The 21,702-nt window shown below is 40.9% G+C and overlaps 1 protein-coding gene across 4 annotated transcripts in view; it reads right to left on the bottom strand.

Annotated features, from left to right (window-relative positions):
• dock3 (dedicator of cytokinesis 3) overlaps positions 1-21,702 on the bottom strand; it is a 980,202-nt gene that overhangs the window by 219,002 nt on the left and 739,498 nt on the right. For all 4 annotated transcript variants that reach the window (XM_043708482.2, XM_043708483.2, XM_043708484.2 and 1 more), the window contains exons 28-29: positions 1,986-2,080; positions 1,161-1,236 (exon numbers count right to left, since the gene is read on the bottom strand). In XM_043708482.2, the coding sequence (XP_043564417.1) occupies positions 1,161-1,236; positions 1,986-2,080 (171 nt within the window). The remainder of the gene's footprint in view (positions 1-1,160; positions 1,237-1,985; positions 2,081-21,702) is intronic.

Here is a 21,702-nt window from a genome sequence, read left to right on the forward strand (position 1 = left end):
ACAGGTTGATGCTGTCCCACATTTCCTACATAGGTCAGCACAGTGGTGCAGTGGTTAGCACTGCTGCCTCACAGCGCCAGGGACCTGGTTTGATTCCAGTCTTGGGCGACTGTCTGTGTAGAGTTTGCATATTTTCCCTCTGTCTGTGTGGGTTTCCTCCGGGTGCTCCGCTTTTCTCCCACAGTCCAAAGATGTGCAGATTAGGTAAATTGGACATGCTAAATTGTCCATAGTGTTCAGGGATGTGTAGTTTAGGTGCATTAGTCAGGGGAAATGTAGAGTAAAACAGTAGGGAAATGGGTCTGTGTGGACTTGTTGGGTCAAATGGCCTGTTTCCACACTGTAGGGAATCTATAATGATGATTTCTGCTGATGGGTTCATTCTGCTAATAGGTTCAGTGGTTAACTTGTCAGTAGCAAGCAAAAGAGAAAACCAGCCTCTGAATGGAAGAAGCAGCTTCTCAGAGATTTCACTCAACCTATGGCACTCCAGTGTTTGAATTTTCTCAGGTGTTTCATGTGCAATTTGTCACCTGCTGCCAGGTGCTTTGAGTGCTGCTGCATAACCCCTCTCCTGGGTCCTGGTTAAATGTGAACATTTTGGACATATCATAGCAGACATGTATCATGACTGATCTCCATCAAGTACACCACAATCTACTAACATGTGCCTGAACTTTGCTCAGTGGATTCTGTACCCTGGGTCTGGACCCAACCATTACGGATCCTCAATCCATCCCACCATTTCTTTACGCCTTGTCTTCCTGGGAGTTTGAGCTCTGTTGGAAGTTGGAATTCTGATATCAGGGTTTAAATCCCATGCTGACAGAACATTATATCATGGAGGTGGCATTATGTAAACCTTAATTGATATTCACATACTTGTATTTTCAAAAGTATAATCACTACAAAATAACGGGTAGGAACCTTAGTTAAAATTTTTCCTGTTTTGCCAAGGCTATCCTAGATAATCCACATCCAAACATTGCATTAAAGTTGGATCTGAACAGAGCGAGTCCCTGTTATACAAGGAGACAGTTATTGTAAGCCCAAAGAAAGCTGCAGGTGAACAAAACACACAGATGGGTTCACATGAAATATGGTGGCCATTTAAGACAACTTTATTTTGTTATTTTGTAAAAATTAAGAAACTAACTCACCTTGAAATCGAAATCTGCTTCTGTGAAGTTCTTGTGTAATGCAGGAGACAGATATTGAACTGTTGTAACAATTATGCTGCAAAATAAATACACAAAGGTAAATCTAAGGCCAGTCAGAAGTCAGAATTTGAAATCACAGATGATGTCCATTGATCTGAACTCCTTAATCAAAAACAACTTTTAGTTTCATAAATTTTCAAATATATATGCCAATTTGTTTTTATTGATTTCATAGCTTCTGTCTCAATCCTCATTCGTAGTATTGTTTTTCTTCTCTCTAGATTATTGATAAGCCTGACATTACGTCAGTGTTGGGAAAAACAAAATCTTGGAATTAAACTGAGATAGATCAATAGAAAATAGTTTTGATTAAAGCACCCACCTGAAATAATAACTTGCCTTTTTCTTTCAGATTACAATTAAACATGTAGATACGTTACAATTGACGCCCATGTTTTGGGTTAGGAAAGGAAGTTAAGGTCCTCCCTCCTGTTTCCTAACCAGTTATCGGTGTGCATGTAAATCTGTGAAGGCATGTTTGTTCATGCTCAAATGTGCATATAGGGTCAATACGGGATTGCATTCTGAAGACTGCATAATTGAATAGCCTGCCAAAATTTAGTGCCTATGCTTGCACATGAAGAATGGCCACTTAGGTAAATACCACACAGAGCAATCTGTAGGAGAGGTGGCGGATCGGAGGATAGAGGAAGCCAAACTCAAAATCTATAATTTGCTTTACTAAAGAGGTGGGATATTTGTGACCAGACATATTTTAAATTCCTTGACAACATGTACTTACTTGAGTCACTTCAGTCAACTTACTTGCTGGTTAGAAGTCTCATTACCATCCAGTCACGTGGGTAGACACTCAGCTTCATTAAATTACGGAACACACAAAATATTTTTAACAAGAAATCCTAAAACAGAAAGAAAGACATGAAGTAACTTGTTGAGTTAACATTATTTTGTTTACCTTTTTGTTAAATTAGTTCTCTATTTTGTAGTAGTTTTGATATGACCAATGTGATGAGTATTCAGTGAACAGCAAACCAAATAGCCTGATGTTACCTCAAGCATGGTACCTGCACATTATTAAATAAGAGCTGGCTTAGCCTCTGAGAGATCAGTGGTACCAGTTACATTGCTTGGAATCACAGAGGCAGAGTAAATCAGAAATGGTATACCCAACCATGCAAAAAGCTAGTAAGACAGTAAAATGCATGACAGAATGTACGGAAAGAATTATGGTGCTTAGAAAGTGGCTCACTGATCAATATTGCAAACTGATTTACACAGGCAATTTTCTATACCTACTTTTCTGGTAAACTTAACTTAATTATTAAGTTTTAAATCAACATTAAAAAACATTACCACCATTTAAAAGCACCACATTTAGCAGGCTGCATGGAAGGAAATGGAGAAAAACTTTAGGAGGTGAGCGTGAAAGCAAATCACTTAGCTAATTATGGTTGGTCTGTTCAACACTAGAGTGGTACTGGAAAAGCACAGCAGGTCAGGCAGCATCCAAGGAGCAGGAAAATTGATGTTTCGGGCAAAAGTCCTTCATCAGAAATGAGGCCTCATTCCTGATGAAGGGCTCTTGCCTGAAAGGTTGAGTTTCCTGTTTCTCAGATGCTGCCTGACTTGCTGTGCTTTTCCAGTACCACTCTAATCTTGACTCTGATCTCCAGCTCTGCTGTACTCACTTTCACCTGTTCAATACTATGATGGGGAGATGCCAGTGTTGGACCAGGGTGGACAAAGTCAGAAATCACAAGACACCAGGTTGTAGTCCAAAATCACAAGCTTTGCTATCCCATCATCAGATAATGTGAAGAGAGCACCCAGGCACAGAATTTATAGACAGAGAGATCAGTGGGCAGAGAGATCAAAAGATCATACAAATGGTGTGAGTGGAGTGTTGAATAATAAGACTCTGTAGGTGATCAAAAGTGTGAGACAGTGTGAGTAAAGTGTTAACAACTGAATAGTGAGTAAAGAGGATGATCTATAATCCATTTAATTGAAGCAGAGAGATTATTACAAAAAAATAAAATCAAGGTGGTGCTAGAGACAAACCAAATGGCTGGAATAACATGATAGTTATAAGAATTGCATGTCGAGAGTCTAACCAAAATAACTAGTAATCCAAAACTATACATTCAGTCTCCGGCCTTTGGGTAAGTGTCCTCCAAGGAGGCCTTCAAGATAGACAACAATGCAGAAATACCAAGCAGAAACTGATAGTTAAATTCCATACCCATGAAGATGGCCTCAACTGTAATCTTGGATTCAGACTGTGCTACATGTAACCCCAACAAACTGTGCTATATTTGTGAAACCTTCCTCACTGCCCTATTTTAAACCATCACCGTGACAACTTGTTATGATCTCTCTAGTTTGTATAGTTTTGGATTACTTGTTGCTTTGGTTAGACCCTTAGCATGTGATTTTTACGCCTATCAGGTTATTCTAGCCATTCGGATTGTCTCCAACACTGCCTTGGGACTAGACTAATTTAGGATATCTGGTTGGCATGGACAAGTTGGACCGAAGGATCTGTTTCCATGTTGTACATTTCTATGACTCTATGACTCCATTAAACCATTTGTACGATCTTTTGATCTCTCTGCCTATACATTCTGTGCCTGTATGCTTTTCTTCACTTCACCTGACAAAGAGGCAGCACTCTGAAAGCTTGTGATTTCAAATGAACCTGTTGGACTATAATCTGGTGTTGTGTGACTTTTGACCTTGTTCAACATGACTGCCATGAAGTCAGTCACAAAATCATGTAGATAACATTAAGCAGTTAACAACTTGTAGTTCTAACTGAAGTTTTCTACTTTAACATTGTGTTAGGAATATATTTATATTTCTGTGTTATGAGGAATTTGAAATGGAGCTATTTGGACATTTTAGATTAAAAAGACTATGCAATTTCTGCGATTTGTAGTCAGCAGTAACTACTGAAGAGTAAGGAGTTGAAGTCTGGAATGGTTCACCTATAGTTTACAAAATGGCTTTGGAGAAGTAAAGCTTTGAAGACGCTTCAGATGTGTTTTATTATTTTAATTGCTCAGCAAACTGTTGAAACTTCTGAAAGTTGCCGAGTGTGACGATGCTGCTCAAGGTTCTTCCAGCCTTGTTTTTTTTAAGAGGGGTCGTAAACGCAGAGGTTCTGATGTGCCTAGTTTGTATGGCTTTTAGGGCTAATGTGATTATAGCTAACAGATACTGCCTCAGGAAAAAGGCTGTCAAGATTAATGGATATGTTCATTAGAACTCCATTCCATTATGCAATATCACAGGTAAATGGATTATGGAGGAGTTACTCAAATTTTTCACGAGATATAGACAACCCATAGAGATACAATCAGAGCAAAGGTCAAACTTTACATCACATTATTCAAGGAAGTTATGGACAGCTTAGGAATAAAACAATTCAAATCTATTGCATACCATCCAGAATCACACGGAGTGTTAGAATGATGGCATCAGACATTAAAAACCATGTTGAGGGCTTATAGTGAAGTCTATCCAGATGATTGGGATAATGATTTATACTTTTTGCCATCAGAGATGCACCAAATGAATCAACCAAATTTAGCCCATTTGAATTAGTTTTTGGGCATAAGTGAGAGGACCGCTAAAATTGATTGAGGAGAAATTGGTAAGTCAAAATTCAGAAAGGACATATTTGAACTATGTGTCAAATTTTAGGGAACAGTTAAATAGTGTGGGGGAGGGGGAATCTAAGATGGTGGCGATCTGAGAAGATCACACTGCAGAGCTTCGCATCGCAGCAGGAGCAGGACGGTCCTTTAACCCGCCCAACCAAGGTCATCAGGATTTCTTGGGGCATTGGAAAGATTGTGGGGCCCCAAGAAACATTTAAAAATTGACTTACTTGTATTTTCAGCTGTCCAGAAATGCCTAAAAAGGGAGGAGGAGCATCCGAGGCAGGGTCTGCAGCTCAGCCAGCAGCAGCCTCAGAGTCAATTACTCTCCAGGACCTGGTGAACCAGCTCTCGAAATCTCGCAAGATGCTGGGGAAACAGATTGAAGAGAAGCTGGCTCCAGTCTCTCTCATGCTGCAGAAGCATGAGCAGCAGCTGGGAGACCTGGAGAAGAGGACGGATGAGGTGGAGCAGAGGGTCACAGTGGGGGAAGCTGATGCCAGTTCATTCAAGGATGAGATCCAAGCCCTGAAGACGCAAGTTCATAATTTGCGTGACCAAGTGGATGATCTTGAAAACAGGAGCAGGAGAAAAAACATTCGGATCATTGGTCTGCCTGAGGGTAAGGAAGGTGAGCGGCCAGCGGAATTTGTTGAAGATTGGCTTCCAAAATTCTTTGATTTGGAGGCTGGCACGAGAGGATTGAAGATAGAGAGGGCTCACCGGGACGCAGCGCAGAGGTTGGGTCTGGGTCAATGCCCTCGTTCTTTCCTGGTGTGGTTCCATCATTACCGGGATAAGGAGAGAGTCATGGAGGCTTCCAGACTCCAGGGGAAGGATCCAAAGGCCCTAATTTATGAGGGGTCTAAGATAATGCTTTTTCAGGACTTTTCAGCGGCGGTGATCCAGAAATGAAAATCATATGATGGTGTCAAGAGAAGACTGAAGGTGCTCGGGATTCAGTGCTCCCTGAGATATCCGGCAGTGCTTCGGATCACCTTAGATGGATCCATGCATCTCTTTGACACATCGGAGAAGGCTAGAGACTTTGTGGACAAACTAACCTAATTTAAACAATTGTAGTACATATAAATATTGTTACTTGGGTATGTGTTTATCATTCTGTAAAAGACATGGAGGAAATCTGGTTGGAGCTTTGTTTTTCCCTTTTTTTTCCTCTACTGATAATAATTTGGTTCAAACTATGTCTGGCGGTGGTTAAGATGTACATTTTAAATTTCTAAGTTAGGACATACCAAAGGATGGGTGGGGTATTTATTGCCTTTTTTTAAATGAAAAATGGTTTTTGTTCATATTGATATTCTATGGGGTGTTTATTCTTTTTAGCTTGTGCTTGCGATGCGGCTCTAGCTGGGAGAAGTGAAGGTGATTGAGATGGTCAGATGCCTATTTATGGGCAGTTCGGGACGGGTAGTTGCCGGCTCCGGGCAGGGGGTGAATTCCCCTACTCAGCGCTATCGGCGCTTTATATGTTGGTTTGTTTTCTGGTTTTTGTTGTTTTTTTATTTTTAATAATTTTGTATGTTTGTTAACTTTAGTAGTTTTAGTTTATGTAGTTTTTATGTTTGGTGGACCATGCGACACTAAGGCTCAGCAATTTGTGGTTCGGGTTCCTCCTCTCTGGAATTTAAATGTAATTGCAGAAGATTATGGCTAATGATTTGATTAAATGGTGTACCTGGAATATAAAGGGAAGTCACTCACCAATTAAGAGGAACAAGGTATTCTTGAGTCTTAGAAAGGAGAAGTTGGATATTGCTTTGTTACAGGAGACACATTTGGATGACAAGGAGCATCTGAAATTACAGCAGAATGGCTTTGACCGAGTTTATTTTTCATTATGTAATACCAGAAGAAGGGGAGTGGCTATATTGGTTAGGAAAAATCTCTCATTTAAATTGTTGGAATGTGTTAAAGACACATACGGGAGGTTTGCAATTCTTAAAGCCTTGATAAATGGGGAAGAATATGGTGTTTTAAATGTTTATTGTCCCCCAGCTCACCCTCTTAAATTCTTGGTAGATGCTTTTTATAAACTGCTAAGTCTCAAGTCTCGGCACATCATTATAGGGGGAGATTTTAACTGTCTCATGGACCCCACAGTAGACAGGTTGCCTAAAGGTTCCTCGATACCCTCTGCACAAACTAAACAGTTATTGGGTCTATGTGGGGAATTAGGGTTGGCGGATGTCTGGAGGTGTCTGCACCCTACAGGTAGGGATTTCATGTTTTTCTCCAATCCGCATAGATGTCACACAAGGATTGATTTTTTTTCTGACCCCTGCGGTAACCCTGGATCTGGTGGCATCTTGTACGATTGGTAATATTGCCATCTCTGTTCATGCTCCAGTGTACCTCATGGTTAAGATCAAGGATCTTACAGTGGATTCAAGGTACTGGCGAATGGACCCCTTTATTCTCATGGACAGTAAGTTTGTGGAGTATTTCTCTAGGGAATTTCGGGCATTCCTAGACATCAACATAGGCTCGGTTGATAGCTCATCTGTTCTCTGGGAAACTGCCAAAGCCTATGCGAGGGGGTTAGTTATTTCATATTCCACCAGTAGGAAGCGGCAGAAGGGTGAGCAGCAACATCTCCTTGAAGCACGGTTGAAGGCAGCCAAGAAGGCCTATTTGACAGACTCTCGTTGGTCAAACTACAGAGGATTACAGCACTGCGGTCTGTACTAAATTCCGTGCTCAAGCAGACGGCAAAGAAGGAGCTGGCTTTTGCAAAGCAATGATTATACGAGCATGGTGACAAGCCAGCCAAATACTTAGCATACCTTGCCAGAAAGAAAGTGCCCCACAAACCATTACAGCGATTAGGGAAGGGTCTGGGAACCTAACATGTGAGTCTAAAAAGATTAATGTGGCGTTCCAGAGATTCTACTCTAAGTTATTATCAGTCTGAGAATTGTGAGGAGGGGCAGGCCAAAATGGAATCCTTTTTTAGAGATCTGAAGCTCCCGGGTGTGACTCTCGAACAACAGTCCTTTCTCAATGCCCCATTATCAGAGCAAGAAGTGCAGGAAACTGTGAGACAGCTTCAGAGTGGAAAGGCGCCCGGTCCTGACGGACTTCCCAGTGAATTCTATAAGGAATTTATAAGTATACTGTCAGGCTCGATGTTGAATATGTTTAATTATTCATACAGCCACGATTGTATCCCACCATCTCTGAGAGAGGCCAATATTTCACTTATCCTTAAAAAAGGGAAGGATCTGGAAGACTGTGCTTCATACAGGCCCATCTCGCTCTTAAATGTGGACTTTAAGATCCTCTCGAAGGCCCACGCATTAAGGCTGGAGACTGTGTTACCCTCTATTATTAAAGAGGATCAGACGGACTTCACAAAGGGTCGCAGATCCTCCAATAATGTTAGGAGGCTGCTTGACGTAATTCAAGCATGCCAACAGCAGTCAATACAGGGATTGGTGATTTCTTTAAATGCAGAGAAGGCATTTGATCGAATTGAGTGGCCGTACCTTTTCTATAATCTAGACCGGTTTGGTTTGGGCGAAGTTTTCATAAGATAAGTAAAGGTTCTCTACAGTGTACCTCTCGCTGCGGTCATTACCAATGGGATATGATCAAGCAATTTTAATATTTCTAGGGGCAGCTGGCAGGGCTGTCCCCTTTCACCATTGCTTTTTACGTTGGTGATTGAACCGTTGGCAGAGGCCATTCATGGGGATTTCAATATACCAGCTCCAGAAGTGGAGTAAAAATTACATAAGATCTCGCTGTATGAAGGCGATGTTCTAATTTTCTTGACAAATCCAGCAGTTTCAGTGCCTTGCCTGCTACAATGCATTCACGCGTTTGGCGCTTTTTCAGGGTATAAGATTAATTTTGCTAAATCAGAGGCTATGCCTATGGGTGGTCTTACGAAAGAGTTGGCTCTTGAGAGTGACTATAGATTCCCATTTAGGTGGTCACAGGGGGGGTTTCGTGTATTTGGGCATATTCATTACTCGAGTTCTGGATTGGCTGTTCAAAGCCAATTTTACTTAATTATTTGAAAAAATTAAACAAGATCTCCAAAGATGGGAGGCACTTCCAGTCTCATGGTTGGGTCGGATAGTGCTTATTAAGATGAATATTCTCCCTCGCTTGCTATACCCTAAATGGATGCTCCTCCTGATTTTCAATAAACAAACACTCAGGAGACTGAACGGTTCGTTTAGCTCCTTTGTCTGGCACTGTAAACAGCCCCTCATTAAATTAGCCAAACTGCAGTTGCCTCACAGATTGGGGAGAGTAGATCTTCCAGACATTAAAAATTACCAATTAAGTTCGCTTTTGACCTAAGTGAGTGATTGGGGTTGTGGGGACCCTCTTTCAATATGGCTAGATATCGAAGCCTTCCAGGCAAGGTGCCCCCTTACCAGTTTGCTGTTTTTGGACAAGGTGAGGACAGTTAGGGAATATTGCCATAATCCAAGAGTCATCAGTACTGTTAAAGCATGGAGGGCAATTCGGCAGAGGGAAGGTAATATTGGCAAAACATCTTTGTTTACAACTTTAGTGAGTATGCCGGGTTTTCAACTGGGTATGATAGATTCAGGATTTAAACATTGGGCAGCTAGGGGTGTATCTTGCATGGATGATTTATTTGAGGAAGACGTAATGATGTCCTTTGATCAGTTAGTACAGAAGTACGAGTTACCTAATAGAGACCTCTTTCGTTTTTTTCAAGTTAGGGATTTTATTCAAAAAAAGGCCACACTTTTGACTGATCCCTATAAACCTGACATAGAAAGAGGGGTACTAAAGGCTAAGAGTGCACTCTCTGTCAGTACTTTATATCACCAATTGGGGGGTGCCACCTCAGACGAGTCTGATCGACTGCAAGATGTGGGAAAGAGAGCTGGGAGGATGGGAGGATATTTGGGAGAATGCAAGGAAGATATCAATTTGCAATAGAACCCATGCTTTACAGTTGAAAATTCTCCACAGGGTCCACTTAGCCCCAGACCGTTTGTCAAAATTTAAACCAGGGGTATCTTCAGCATGTCACAAGTGCAAGGTCTGCACAGGCAGTGTTACCCATTGTCTTTGGTCTTGTGACAGGCTTCAAACATATTGGAGCGCTGTGGCGGGTGCAATAGAGAGGATTTTAGGTGTAGGGGTGGAGAAAGACCCTATTTCTCTCCTTTTGGGCCTACCCATTGTATTTCCTGCAGATGCGCATAAGAAAATACTTTTCAATATTCTTACGTTCTGTGCAAGGAAGAATATCTTGCTAGGTTGGATATCTGAAAACCCCCCAGGCCTGTCGGGTTGGCGGAAGATTGTTATGGAGCATATTCCCCTGGATTTTCTCACAAATATGGTACACCACGAAACTGAGAACTTTTACAAGACATGGCAACCCTTTTTGAAATACCTGGACACAGATTTATCTGCCACACTAACAAGGGCTTTTATATGGCTGTAACGATTATGTTTCATGAGTCCAATATCCAGGGAGGAGGAACTGTGAATGTATGAGTGTTTTGTTTGGCTGGGCTGAGTTATTACTATTTATTTGTTTGTTGTTAGGTATTTATTTATTTACTTAAATAGCTAGTTTAGGTTTTTTAAAATTTTATATTTCTCTATATATGTTTATACATTCATACAAGAGGATGGGTTGGGGATATTTTTTATTATTATTTGGGTTTAGTTTTGTACTATTTTTGTACTGTTTTGAATTGCATTGTTTTGTATTTGTTGTAATATTTAAAAATCTATTTTTTCTTAATAAAAATATATTATTAAAAAATAGCGTGGGGGAGTTGGCTTGACAGCATTTAAAAGTATCACGGCAAGCAATGAAATGGAAAGCAGAGAAGAAATCAAAAACTTGCAATTTTGCTATCGGAGACAAGGTGTTAGTGTTACTTCCAGTGATAGATGAACCTTTAAAAGCAAAGTTTAGTGGACATTATGAAGTTGAAAGGAGAGTGAGTGAGGTGAACTATTTGTTAAGGGCTCCAGTCAGAAAGATAACTCAGTTTGTGTTACGTGAATATGCTCAAAAGATATTTTGATAGGGAAGGAAAGCAAAAGGAGACTCTGTTATTGGTTACAACACAGAGTGAAGAACCAAGTTTAGAGGATTCTGAATTGGATTTTCCTCAAATTAAATTAGGCAATGAGGAAGGTGTCAAAAATTGGGATAAATAATTGACCTACCTTCCAGAGGAAAATTGAAGTGCCTGGAAAGAGTAATTGCTATCGCATGGGGTGATATGTGGAAATAAACTGGGAAGTATTAACCTAATTATGCTTGATACAGATATGGGAAATGTTGTTCCGACTAACCAACATCCTGTTTCCACACTGTAAGTAATCTAATCTAATCTAATCTAATCTAATCTAATCTAATCTAGTAAAGATACTGGCAGATGTCTTTCTCAGAAAGAGCAAAAGCAATTTTGGCTTTTGTAATGCCAAATGAACTGTATCAGTTTAAAGTCATTCCATTTCATATGAAAAATGTGCCAGCCACATTTCAGAGACCAAGGTGACTTGTGGATTACCCAATTGTGTAGTTTATATTGATGACCTGGTGATTTTTAGTCACAAAAGAAAGGAACCCTTGCAACATTTAAGAGAATTGTTTGATTGACTTCAGGAGGCAGGCTTGCTGATAAACCTGGCTAAAAGTGAATTTGTCAAAGTCTTAGTCACCTTCCTGGGCCATGGTCAAATGGCCCCACGGGATGTAAAAACAAAGGTAATTGGAGAGTTTGCCATATCATCAACAAAAAGAGCAGTACTACAGTTCCTGGTATTGAGTAGATTTTATTGGAAATTCATACCAAATTTTAGCAGTGTGGCTGCCTCATTCACTGAATTACTAAAGAAAGGCAAGAAGACTGTCAGAAGGCATTTGACAGCCTGAACTGTGTTAATTGCTGCCCCAGTATTAGCTACACCTAATTGCGCGAGGCCATTCATGGTGGCTATCGATGTGAGTGATGTGGGTGTCGGTGCTGTGCTCTTACAAGAAGTTAATGAGAAGATAGAAAGATCTATTGGGTATTTCTCCAGGAAATTGAACATTCAACAACAGAAATATGCGACAGTTGAGAAGGAGACTTTGAGCTTGGTGTTGGCATTACAACATTTCAATGTTTATGTTACCAGTAATGCATCTGAGACAATCATATACACTGATCATATGTGGAGAAATTTAAGGACAAAAATTCCAGGCTGTTTAGATGGAACTTGTTGTTACAGCCATTCAGTTTGAAAATTGTGCACATGGCAGGACGAGAAAACGTGATTGCCGACGCACTGTTGAAACTTGGATGAGAAATGGAGGCGTTTGATGGCAGGAGTAAAACCGACAATAATAGAATTAATTATGCATGTTTGCATGATTACAGTCATTGTAATGTATATGTGTTGTAGTGTACTAACGGTGTAAGATTAAGGGGTTTTAAAATGAAACCATCTTTGGATACTGATGGTTCATTTTTTTTTTAAAAGGGAGGGAGATGTGACGATACTGCTCCTTGGACAAGGCTATTCTGTTCTTCAGTTTTTTGAGAGGGGTCATAAATGCAGAGGTTACGATGTGTCTAGTTTGTATGGGTATTAGGGCCAATGTGATTATAACTAACAGATATTGCCTCAGGCAAAAGGCTGTCGAGATTTAAAAAAAACACTTGTACAATGACAGAGGATTGGCCAGTTTTCCCAACTCAGCTTTTCATTGGTTTGTTTTGGTTTTACCTGTCTGACTGTTTTGCAGCTGTTGGTCAAGTTTTAGCTGAGAATTCAGAGAAGCTGGTGGGCCCAAAGAAACAACGTCATGCTGATCCTCTCTCTCTCTCTGACATCTCTCCTGTAAGTACCTGTGTTTGATTTTACCTTTTTTGCCAAGCGGCTATATATGGGCATGTTGTAAGTACAGAGGAACCTTGATTATCCAAACAAGATAGGCGGGCACTATTTCGTTCAGATAATTGATTATTTGGTTAATTGATTTCCTCTGGGGCTCGGAGTTTTCTATGAAGTCTGCTCCCCATTCAGGAGACTAGGCAGCAGCAAACTGGGCATGAGCCCTGCCCACCGGCCGCTCCCCAAACCCGCCTGCCCAAATCCCTCCACCCTTACCCCCGCCACCCCCAACCTCGTCCAACCCACCCTCCTTGTCGACATCCACCCACTCAGGTCCAACCCAAACTTTGTTATCAACCCTGCCGACAAAGGTGGTGCTGTTATAATCTGGCACACTGATCTTTACCTTGCAAAGACTTAATGCCTACCCCTCTCTGATTCATAACCCCACATGCGAACATTAAGCCACTTTTGCCAGTACTGTCACTGACCTCATTACTTCTGCAAATCTTCCCCAACACTGCCTCTAACTTTATATTCTCCCAATCCTGAACACCCCGCTTCTACCTCCTGAAACCAGACTGCCCTGGTAACTCCATCATATCAGCTTGTTCCACCTTGACTCCATCCTCCCTCCACATGTCCTGCGCAGCGACATCCATGATTCCTTTGATGCCCTCCATATTGACAATTTCCAGTTTCCTGGACCTAATTGCCTTCTGTTCACCATGAATATCAAATAACTCTACACCTCCATTCCCCACCAGGATGGTCTGAGAGCTCTTGGCTTCTTACTCGACCAGAGACCTGAACAATCCCATCCATCACCACTCTCCTCTGTCTGGCCGAACTTGTTCTCTCTCTCTGAACAACTTCTCCTTTAATTCATCGCATTTCTGCCAAATCAAAAGAGTGGCTATGGGCACCTGCATGGGTCCCTGTTTTGTCTGCCTCTATAGGGTATGTGGAACAATCCTGGTTCCAGTCCTACACTGGCCCCCTCCCACAACTCTTTTTCAGTACATTGATGACTGTTTTGCTGCCACTTCATGCTCCCACCAGGACCTTGAAAATTTGTTCATTTTGCCTACAACTTTCATATCGCTCATTTCTGACACTTCCCCTCCTTTGCTGGGAACCATGCCTTTACTGGGAGCCATGTGGTTGTCCATATCCAATCCTTTGATTTGACCTTTCCCTCTCCATTTCAGAGAATAAACTGTCCACAGCCATCCACTACAAATCCACTGACTCCCATAGCTATTTTCACTACAACTCTTCACACCTGACGTCCTTCAAGGATTCCATCCCATTCTCTCAGTTCCTTTGTCACATCTGTTTGGATAATGCACCTTACAAAATAGCACTGCTGACATGGCTTCCTTCTAACCATGGCTTTCTGCCTATTGTGGTTGACAGGGCTCTCAACTACATCTGAACTATTACCTGTGTTTCTGCCCTTGCCCCTTTCCATCGCTTACTGTAGCACGATTGGGTCCCTCTTGTTCTCATTTTTCATCCCACCAGCCTTCACGTTCAAATAATTATTCTCTGCCACTTCAGACAACTCCAGCAGAATGCCACCACCAAACACATCTTCCCCTCACTTCCCGTTTCTGCATTTTGCAATGATTGTTCCCTCCAGCACAGATTAGTACATTCCTCAACCACCAACACTACCCTCCCTTCCCACGGCATCTTCCCATGTAACTGCAGAAGATGCAACACCCGCCCCTTCACCATTTCTCTGCTCAACATCCAAGGGCCTAAACAGTCTTACCAGGTGAAGCAGAATTTTACTTGTACCTCCTCCAATCCTGTGTATTGCATTAGCTGCACCCAATGTGGAGAAACGAAATGCAGACTGGGTGACCGCTTTGTAGAACCCCTCCGGTCTATGCACAAGCATAACCTGGCTTTCCCATAGCCAGTTATTTTAACGCTGCATCCTGCTTGCATGCCCACTTGTCTGTCCTCAGCTTGTTGCAGTGCTCCACCGAATCACAGCGCAAACTGGAGTGACAACATCTCAACTTCAGACTAGGCACTTTGCAAGCTTCTGGATTTAATATTTATTTCAACACCTTCAAATTATGAATTATCTCATTCCTTCCCTTTCTTTTAGCTTTAGTTGGCACATTCTCTGGTACCATGTCCTCTCTCCCCTTCCCCCTCAGTGGGACTGCCTTTTCTTTCAAGTCTCACAGTTAGACACACCATTGTTCTGCCATTCTCACATTCCAATCACTTAATCAGAACTATCAACATCTTTTCTCCAACAGCACTCTATACTCTCCTCTCCCCTCTAATATAGCATAAATGCTGCCTCCTCTACACTTCATTTCAGTTCTGATGAAGAGTCTTCTAGACCCGAAACGTTAGTTTGCTCTCTCCCGTTGTGATCTTCAGCATTTGATACTTTCAGTCCAGATTCCAGCATCTACAGTAATTTGCTTCTACAGGGCGTTTTCTCATTTGCCTTTGTTCTAAAAAACAAACTCATACCATCTCTATAAAAGCAAATTACTGTGGATGCTGGAATCTGAAACCAAAATAGAAAATGCTGGAAAATCTCAGCAAGCCTGGCAACATCCGTAAGGAGAGACAATCAAGAAATAAGAGGTACATCACAGTGAAAAATACATAGAAAAAAGATAAATAAAATAAATGAAATAAAATTACGGAGCAGAATGAAAACATAGGGGTCGAGATGGGATAATCATCTGAAGTTGTTGAATTCAATGTTGAGACCGGCAGGCTGTAATGTGCCTAGTCGGAAGATGAGATGCTGTTCCTCCAGTTTGCGTTGAGCTCTGTTTTCATTCTGCTCCATAATTTTATTTCATTTATTTTATTTATCTTTTTAAAATTTTTTTTTCACTGTACTGTACCTCTTATTTCTTGACTGTCTCTCTTTCTCTCGTTCCCCACTGTCTCATTACCTTTTTCCTCTCCTCTTCCCCCTTTGCTACCCTTCTCCCCTGTTTTCCATTTTGCCTCTGTTTCACCCATGCCCCCCATCCCCCACATATTTTGTCACATAGCACTGGCTTCAGCCTTGGTCATTCACAGCTCCTAATCTCCCTATAATCTCTCTATGCACTGTCATTATCATCTCTTTATTGCTACCTTTGCTTCTGGAACCTTCTCTCAGCCTAGTATAAATACCTCCCTAATTCTCCCTTTTTTTAGCTTTGACAAAGGGTCAGTCAGACTTGAAACATCAGCTCTTTTCTCTCCTTATAGATGCTGCCACACCTGCTGAGATTTTCCAGCATTTTCTCTTTTAGTTTCATACCATCTCTATGTTGTCTTGTCATATTGTGTATGTTCAAGATTATGGTGATAACATTTATTTACAAATAGTAGCTCAGTTGATAACCGGTTTTTGAAAACCACTTATTGAAAGGATAAGTTTATTTTAACAAATGAGTCATTTACAAAATTATTAAAACAAATGCATGGCTAAAGTGTCTTTTGTTCTAGTTAACAGTAATAAAAAGAAACAATTTGACTATAAAACAGAAATTGCTGGAGAAATTCAGCAGGTCTGGCAGCATCTGTGGAGAGAAAGCAGAGTTAATGTTTCAAGTCCAGTTACAGTGCTTCAGGAGACTGCACACTGTATTCTCTCCACACATACTATCAGACCTGATGAGGTGCTCCAGCAATTTCTGCTTCTGTTTCAGATTTCCAGTGTCTGCAGTTCTTTGTTTTAAACAATTTGACTAGTTTGGAGATAAAAAAGTAGTGACTTTTGCTTTATTACCAGACCACTCCTCTGGTCAGAGTTGTAAAAACTGGAAGAAATAATCACCACAAATGATCTATACTGATCTTGACACGCTGTTTTAATATTCCAGCATTGCAGACCTTCTCTCATATGTGTACAATGCAAGGATACTACAATGCTGCTTGTAGACTATTGATATTTGCACAGCACTTCAACATCTGGGGAAAATAGGAATGACAGTCATCAGACACGAGTCAGTGAGAACGCCAGTGCCTATAAGCAATGGAGACAGAGAGCAGGACTTTTTGGAGTTAACAAGAGCAGCACCATGGCTGTAAACCAGAAAGAAGTCAGATCTTCAGTCAGAAAGAAAAATTGAAGGGTGACTATGCAAGGAAGCAGCTAGATGATTGGTTGGTGCATATTTCCTATACATCTTATCTAAACTAGGGAACTTCAAATCAGGATATGCAGAGCATTTACTTAAATAACGAGAACATAAGCACAGGCAGGACTAGAGATATTAATTAAAATTCATTTTGCAAAATAATTAATAAAACACTATAATGATGGTGGGGAGGTATTTACATGTGGCTAGAATCTATTTGTAATAAATTCGCAATTGCTGTTTAGAATTTTCTGTCGACTTGGGTCTAAAAGACAAGTAAATTGGGGAATTCTGCATACTTTTTAAAATCTTCTGAAATTGCATTTCAGTGCGATTTACTAATCTGCGTGAACTCTGAAATGTTGAAGGCCAATTCATAAATGTAAGGTATAAAAGGAAGTCATAGGATCATAGAATCCTTACAGTGTGGAAAATGTGGCCTAACAAGTCCACACCGACCCTCCGAAGAGTAACCCACTCAGACCCATTCTCCTACCTTATTACTCGATATTTTCTCCTAACTAATGCACCTAACCTACACATCCCTGAACACTGTGGGCAGTTTAGCATGGCCAGTTAATCTGACTTGCACATCTTTGGATTGTGGGAGGAAACTAGAGCTCCCTGAGGAAACCCACGCAGACACAGGGAGAATGTACAAACTCCACATCGACAGTTGCCTGAGGTGGGAGTCGAACCCGGGGTCCCTGGCGCTGTGAGGCAGCAGCACTAACCACTGAGCCACTGTGCCAGAGAGGAAGTGTCTCATGATTGCTCACAATTTTCTGCCTATCATAAAGCCTTGCAAGATACAGATATGGATTCCATAGGTTTGCTGAAGTCTCAAAGGACACCTAACTTCAGTGCACTATGCCATTTTATTAACCTGTCTCTTGAATGGTTAGAAGGGCCTGTAAAGTGCTGATTCTTTACTCTGGAATCAGCTGAAGATACTACTTATACAATGATATGGATAGCAAAGTATTTATTTATCAACAGAAAAGTTCAAGAGTTGCAGAAATAAACAGGTCCACATGTACTCTGGACTGAACAAGGACTATTTGCCATATAACCATTAAGTAATAACACGATGAGAGAAAGTCCAAACCTACCTCATTCCTCCTCAAAATGGATCTCAATAAGATTGTGACTGGCCTTGAGCTCAACAGTGCTTAACTCTATTGAGGTTTCTTGCTTGCCCCTCCAGGCGAATGTCCTTGTCCTCATATGCAGGGATTGCTCTCAATCCCCCATTTCATATGAATTCAGCAGATTCACTCTTTGCTGGCTTCAGTCATATGGCATACCCTTTCTAAGTTATACTCCAAAGTTCCATTAAGTGGTTCAGGTAACAGACTCACATCTTAAGGAGGCCTATGGTCTGCTCCATTACAGCCCTGGTGGCAGAATCGCTGTCAGCTCGAAGGTTTCATAAAAGTATCAACATCCATGTTTGAGGGATAATTCTGGTATCCTAGTGCTTTCCCTAAATGACCCATGCACCTAGAAGAATGAAGGAATCTGAGAGTTCTCTAGCATGCATGCATTATGGCAGCCCCCCAGGATACTGTTGCACACTGAAAACATCTGGATCATAGATCGTTGATAGAGTGAAGCCTTTTCTGTAGATGAACCTGGAGGTGAACAATAACAGCATAGTTCCTGATAAAAGCTAGAGGGGCAAGACCCAGATTGAGCTCAGTTGGAGTACCAGCTAAACAAAAAAGGAACCTTGCCAGAATTTAGAAAGACTGATGACGTGAAATCAGGGTGAAGCAATGAGCTAATTGGTAGTTAGTGAATAAGTTATTTTTGTCTACTTTAAAGCTGCACAAGAGAAATGCAAAAGTTCCAGCTTCTTCCTTTCAAAAGAAAACTTTATTAATTTTCTACTTTAAATTTAGAGTAAGGATTTTTCTTTTAACTAAGGACATGGCAGGGGAGCTCAGTCCCATGTATCGCAAGGCCTGCAGTACTGGGAAATCTTAGATATACCTGGCAGTTTGACAAACCACATCTGCAGGACTTGTTCAGCTTGAACACTGGATTCTGGAGCATGAACGTTGGCTGGACGTACATCAGTGCATCGAAAAGGCTCAGTGTTGTGTGGATAGTATGTATTTAGTTGTGGTCACCTTGCAACTTAAAGCAATGCAAGATTCCTGAAGAAGGGCTTATGCCCGAAACGTCGATTCTCCTGTTCCTTGGATGCTGCCTGACCTGCTGTGCTTTTCCAGCAACACATTTTCAGCACTTAAAGCAATGCAGTCAAGAGAGGAAATGGGTGACCATCAGAAGAAAGGTGAAAGTCAGGAAAGCCCTGGGATGCATCTCACTCAAGAACAATTTTCTGAGTTTAAAAATGGTGAGAGTGATAATTCCTCTGGGGAGTACAGACAGCACACTGTTGCACAAGGCAGGAATAGGCAGAGAGAAAGAGATCAAGTGAAAATCTCACCAATGTGAAAATACTTACTTCTTATTTCCTGTTAGTTAGACAGTCCTTTCTACATCTTAAGAAGTTTTCCCCTAGACCACATATCTTTGCAAGAACCTTTGGTATGGTACCTTTCCGAAAGCACCACATCTACAGGTTCCCCTTTATCCACATTACATCCTACTTCCTCGAAGAACTCTAATAAATCTGTCAAACACAATTTCCCTTTCACAATACCATGCTGACTTTGCCTAATTGCATTGAGATATTCTAAGTGCCATCCAATAGCATGCTTAATTATAGATTTTAGCATGTACCCTACAGGTAAGATGTTAGCCTTACCTGTAGTTGCCTGCTGTCTGTCTTCCTCATTGGAATCTAGAAGCATGCCCAGTTATCTTATTGAAGCTTATAAGATCCTGAGGGGACTTGGCACGGTGGATGGAAAAAGGATATTTCCCCTTGTGCGAGATAAAAATAGGAATTTCCAACTTAAGATGGAAATGCTAAGAACTGATTTTCTGTTAGAATCATGAATCTGTGGAATTCTCTTCCTTGGAGACCACTGACGGCAGAGTCATTGAATATATTATAGGCAGAGTCATTGAGTATATTATAAGCAGAAGTTGATAGAGTCATGACGAACATTAGAGTTCAGGGATATAGGATAGGTAGGAAAATAGAGTTCAGACCACAGTCACAATGATGGAGCAAGGTCAAAGGATTGCATAGCTTGTTCCTGCTCCTAAGTTTTATAGTTGTGAATGTCAAGCATCATCAACTGTGAAATCAGTGATGCCGTATAAGACCATTAAAATTTGAAGAACATAGATATTCTCAGAAAAGATAATATTGGTTGATTATATGACAGAATTTGTTAATTAATATTCATCCTTTGTCTAAACTTGGGGTGTTACTATGATCAGTTGTTAGCTCTAAGTACCACATGAAAGGTATATTAGTAATCTGCCTCTTTTTTGCCGAGGATGTATCCTGTATTTAATTTCTTGTAGCCCTTCCTCACTACAGTTAATAAGAAACATCATCTCAAAGGTCTCGGTATGAAACTGAGGCAGATATTTGGTATGTGGAGAAATGTCCTTAAAGGATCTTTGACTTTAACTTTGCTCAGCGAGCAAACCTACATCCAGAACCTCAACCTGAGTTACAAATCTTCTCAAAACTCGCTAAGATCTTTGACTTTCTTGAGGTGGAGTCAGAGGGGAGATGTCATTTCTAAAGAATGGAACAATTTAATGGAACTGTTTTTGCTTTTGCATTTTGACAGTTATGCATATTATTGGTGTCATTAAAACAAATATCAAATAATAATTTTTATTCTATAGATAGAAACCTGAAATTAACTTTTTTCAAAAATAAAGCTTAAAATATAACTTGAGCTCAGAGCCAATGATAGTTATCCAATTTGCATAACCCTACTTCCACAGTCTAATCCAATGAGGCAAAGGCACCATATCTCAAAAAAACTGCCAAGGATGTTACCACAGGAATTTAATTGAGCTTCATGTCCTGTTCCCTTTAGCAAGTAATCAAGGCATCACCTAAGGTACTCAACTGGTGGAGATGAACTTGTTAACCTATTGCTTGGACCGTGGGATACTGCAGGAGATAGGGTTTCCAGTCAAGCTACAATAGTTGTATGCCATAACCTGTTTGCTTGAGCAATTGCATCCTGGCTGAGTAGGTGGTCCCCAGAAATGAACTGATTATATTACAGGAATAATAACCGTGTTTGAATCCCTATGTAATGATCCAGAGACAAGACCATTCTGTGCGCATTCTGCTTTTTCTGCAGTTAAGAGGACAAACAGCTGAGATGCTGATGAGAGAAGACCCAACTGGGGCTCCTGCATCGTTCTCCTCTCTTCAACCTACCTTATAAATTTTAGAACCCTGTTGCAAGTGATGACCATTCAGAGATGCATCTGCTGCTGACAGAGACTGCAATGCTGTCTCTAGAAGAATAGCCATATCAGCCAGCTGCATCATTAAAATGCACCCAACAAGGAAACAGCAGAACCACAAAAATCAGTCTGAAGCCACATAAGTTATCATAGAGTCATAGAGATGTACAGCATGGAAACAGATCCTTCGGTCCAACCCGTCCATGCCGACCAGATATCCCAACCCAGTCTATTCTCATCTGCCAGCACCCAGCCCATATCCCTCCAAACCCTTCCTATTCATCTATCCATCCACATGCTTCTTAACTGTTATCAAAGTCCAGAAACTGCACATCTTGTTATTTCCAGTTTTGCCTGCAATTTCTGTTGTGTCCCTTTTATTTCTTTGGACTCTCGTTGAATTATTCTATCCTTTCTCATTTTGTAAATGGTTTGTGTATGTGTAAGCAATTTGGAGTATTTTTTTCTGAATTTAAATAAGATCCAGTACAATAAATCTAACTTCTTCTTTTGTTA

The sequence above is a fragment of the Chiloscyllium plagiosum genome, unplaced genomic scaffold (assembly GCF_037043375.1).
Source record: "Chiloscyllium plagiosum isolate Xiang-an unplaced genomic scaffold, Cpla_swu_hap1 HiC_scaffold_14, whole genome shotgun sequence".
NCBI classification, from domain to species: Eukaryota; Metazoa; Chordata; class Chondrichthyes; order Orectolobiformes; family Hemiscylliidae; genus Chiloscyllium; species Chiloscyllium plagiosum.